Source organism: Haliaeetus leucocephalus, unplaced genomic scaffold (genome assembly GCF_000737465.1).
Source record: "Haliaeetus leucocephalus isolate CR32 unplaced genomic scaffold, Haliaeetus_leucocephalus-4.0 Scaffold384, whole genome shotgun sequence".
NCBI lineage: Eukaryota > Metazoa > Chordata > Aves > Accipitriformes > Accipitridae > Haliaeetus > Haliaeetus leucocephalus.
In genome coordinates this window covers 3,419,762-3,422,738 of record NW_010972820.1, presented here as the reverse complement: position 1 = coordinate 3,422,738, position 2,977 = coordinate 3,419,762, and the positions used below count along the sequence as shown (strand labels likewise).

The 2,977-nt window shown below is 47.4% G+C and overlaps 1 protein-coding gene across 1 annotated transcript in view; it reads right to left on the bottom strand.

The window, feature by feature from the left end:
- The window catches only part of TSTD3 (thiosulfate sulfurtransferase (rhodanese)-like domain containing 3), a 7,099-nt gene that overhangs the window by 3,105 nt on the left and 1,017 nt on the right, over positions 1–2,977 (bottom strand). Inside the window, exons 2-3 of the mRNA XM_010573442.1 lie at positions 2,675–2,970; positions 2,342–2,451 (exon numbers count right to left, since the gene is read on the bottom strand). Of these exons, the coding sequence (XP_010571744.1) occupies positions 2,342–2,451; positions 2,675–2,970 (406 nt within the window). The remainder of the gene's footprint in view (positions 1–2,341; positions 2,452–2,674; positions 2,971–2,977) is intronic.

Genomic DNA, 2,977 nt, shown 5'->3' with positions numbered 1-2,977 from the left:
CAGCCGGGTTAGGCAGCCGGTGCCTTCGGTTTCGGTACATCCAGCCACCGCCCCTTTGCCTGGGCAGGGCAATCTCCACAACTGAGCCGAGCTGTTGAGAAGATCTAAAGCGCCAAAGGCCGGGAGACTGAGCAGGGATGAGGAATTTTGCTGCCAAATCCACTCAAAGCAATTCCGGAAAACCCCCTCGCTGTTACGCCTGAGGAGAAAAGGTGATTTTAGCACTGGCCTGCGCCGCTTTCACCCGTGCCACTGCCCCCTTACAGCCACAGCAGCTGTGGTCCAAGGGCAATAACGCACCGCATCCCTAGTTTCGATACGCTTTGGTTTTGAAAGCTGTCAGTCTTCCAGCTCCAAGGACTGATGGCCAAGACACCTTTTAAGTGGAGACATGAGGGTCCCTCTGTTCAACGCGTTTTAAATCGGTACTCCGCGTTTACTACATACCTTTGTAGATACATTACGTACCGGCGGCTCCAGCCTTTAAAGGCAGGCGTGCTGGACCTTTTCTCTTCATAAAAGACGCATTTTGAGGAGCATGTTGTTGAATCTTTACTAAAGAGAGTTTTCCTTTTCAAAATGAGAACAAAATATTTCTCGGTACTGTAAAGTGTGACAAATTGAACTTGGCACATATAACTGGTTCACTAGCTGCCCTTCTGCCAGCCTCTCCATATGGCCTCCTTGACAGGCATTTGCAAATTGTCTCTTTGAAGCAGTATATCTATATATGAGTTGAAGTTTTATGTGTTTCTCCTTTTCAACAAGGTATGGGTAGAATCCACTACTTCTAGAAATTCTCCTTTGAAGTATAATTTACTATATATTTTATCTGTAGTAAAACAACAACCACAGTTACTCTCCATTTATTGCATATATCACTACAAGGACCATAAAGCATGCGATGTGGAGTGTCAGGATACTTGTTGTATGAAATGCATATTCACATGAAGTTGCCTTTTTATAAGTAAATGTTTGGTTTTGACACTGAATCATACATATATACACACAAAGAGAGATCACACTAGCTTGCTTGCAGAAGTAGGAATGATACACTAGCCATCTTGTGAAAGACTTAAGAGTTTGAAGTCAGAGGAGATCAAGACAGGCAAACTCTGCCAGTTGGTGAAAGGGTGGCAAGCATCACATTCAATTCTCCTCTCGCCTTCATGGCACTGTCATCCAGCACCCACTCAACCCCTCCTCAGCAGCTTTCTTCATTTCGCCTCTTGGGACTCTCTCTCCATTTCTGCACAGCCTCCCACACTCATCCCCAGTGGCATCAGTTCCCAGCTAATTACCCAGCTGCATTTACCCTTGCACTTTCTTTATCTTCATCTTCTCATCTGACTGAAGCCTTCATTGATTGAAGAAATGGTTCACAGACCTAGGCTTTCATCAAGTCTTACTGCCTGTCTGATTTTTTTTGTTACTGCATCTTCTTTTTCTGACTGTTTTTGGTTTTTTTCCCCACAAGCTCTTCAGCCTTCCCATAGTATTCTTCACCATGTTTTACTATTTACTTTTGGCCTTCCCTCTCTGCTTTCTCTTCTCTTTCTTTCATGCCTCTGATTGCTGATGCTCTTCATGTTTATTCTTTGCCCTTGACACTTCGTTTTCTCTCATTACCAAACTCCAGGCATGATTCAATCTCAACATTGGCTTCCTTTGGCTCTACTTTTGCGTTGTTGAGTGCTTTTGGAGGAAAGCTGGGGACCTGGCTGATTTCTGTGACCAATCTGTTCTCCTAACATGCAACTCTAATTTATATCCCATTTTCCCCAACACAATGGGAACCTATGCATAAAGCCTGCTGCCCTCACTCTCTGCACAGAATTCAAACCATTTCCTTTGGGAAACATTTTCTCACCTCATCTTCTCCACCCCCTTTGCTTGCCTTCCCCTTCTGCCAGTGCCCTGATGTTCTACCTCTTCCAGACATTTCTGTTCTCCTCTCCTGTGCTAAATGAATGTATTCCCCTTCACATCACACTATCCGCCTTTCACACATGTTCACTTTTCCTTCCTTCTCTTTAACCTTTTAATCTAGTTATTGCTCTTGCAGTGTAATAATTCTCTAATCTCTCCTGTGTGGAGGAGGAAGGACCCACCTCTCAATCCAATTTGGTTTGGATTATTGTACCATATTCTTTCTCCCTTTCACATGTAGATTCCACGAACACGGTGTTCACAACCCATGTCTGGGGCTCCTCCGTTACACAGTCTGCAGTCTGCCTGCAGATCTTTGTGCTCAGTTGTCAGCACTGTCAATGAGGTGCCTAAAGAATTCCTCCTACCTAAATCAAATCCCACTTAATCTGTCAACCTCTTTCAACAATACCCTTCTTGACATCTTGTCTTTGCTTGGTCCAATGACTGCTACATCCTTCTCTAACCGCTCTTTCAGCCTGCTTGTCAGCAGACCCACTACAGGTTCTCCATCCTTGGTTTCTGAGGGGTGCCACAGCAACTTCAGAACCCTTTCCCCCTTTTTCCTCTGTGCCTTATCACTGGATAGTCTTATTCCAGTAAAACTACTCTTTTTCAGTCCTTAATTCAGATTTGCCTTCTGTGTCCCTTGCTGTCTGGCCACACGCCGAGTTCAACCTCAATCCCGGTTTCTACTAGCTCCTCCCTCGTGTGCTGGACACCCGTTACCCTGCCTGTCCCTCACCTGGGACACGCACCTTGATTCCCATCTGCCTCCGGTCCCTCCCTCGGCGGCTACCTTGAAAATCTACGCAGGGCCCGGACCCTTCTGCACAACCTCCGGGTACGACGACCCGCACCCCTGCGCGCAGGCAAGCCTGCTCCCCTGCTCCCCGCACGCACAAATCCAGGGCGGTATCTGCAGGCCTCTCCGCAAGACCCCGCCAAGTTCGGACGCGAAGGCAACCCCGCCGCGTCTCCCTTCCTTCGCGCCCCCTCCCCTTCTTCGCCTTGGGTTTCCAAGGCGCCCCGCAGCCAGCCCTGCCGC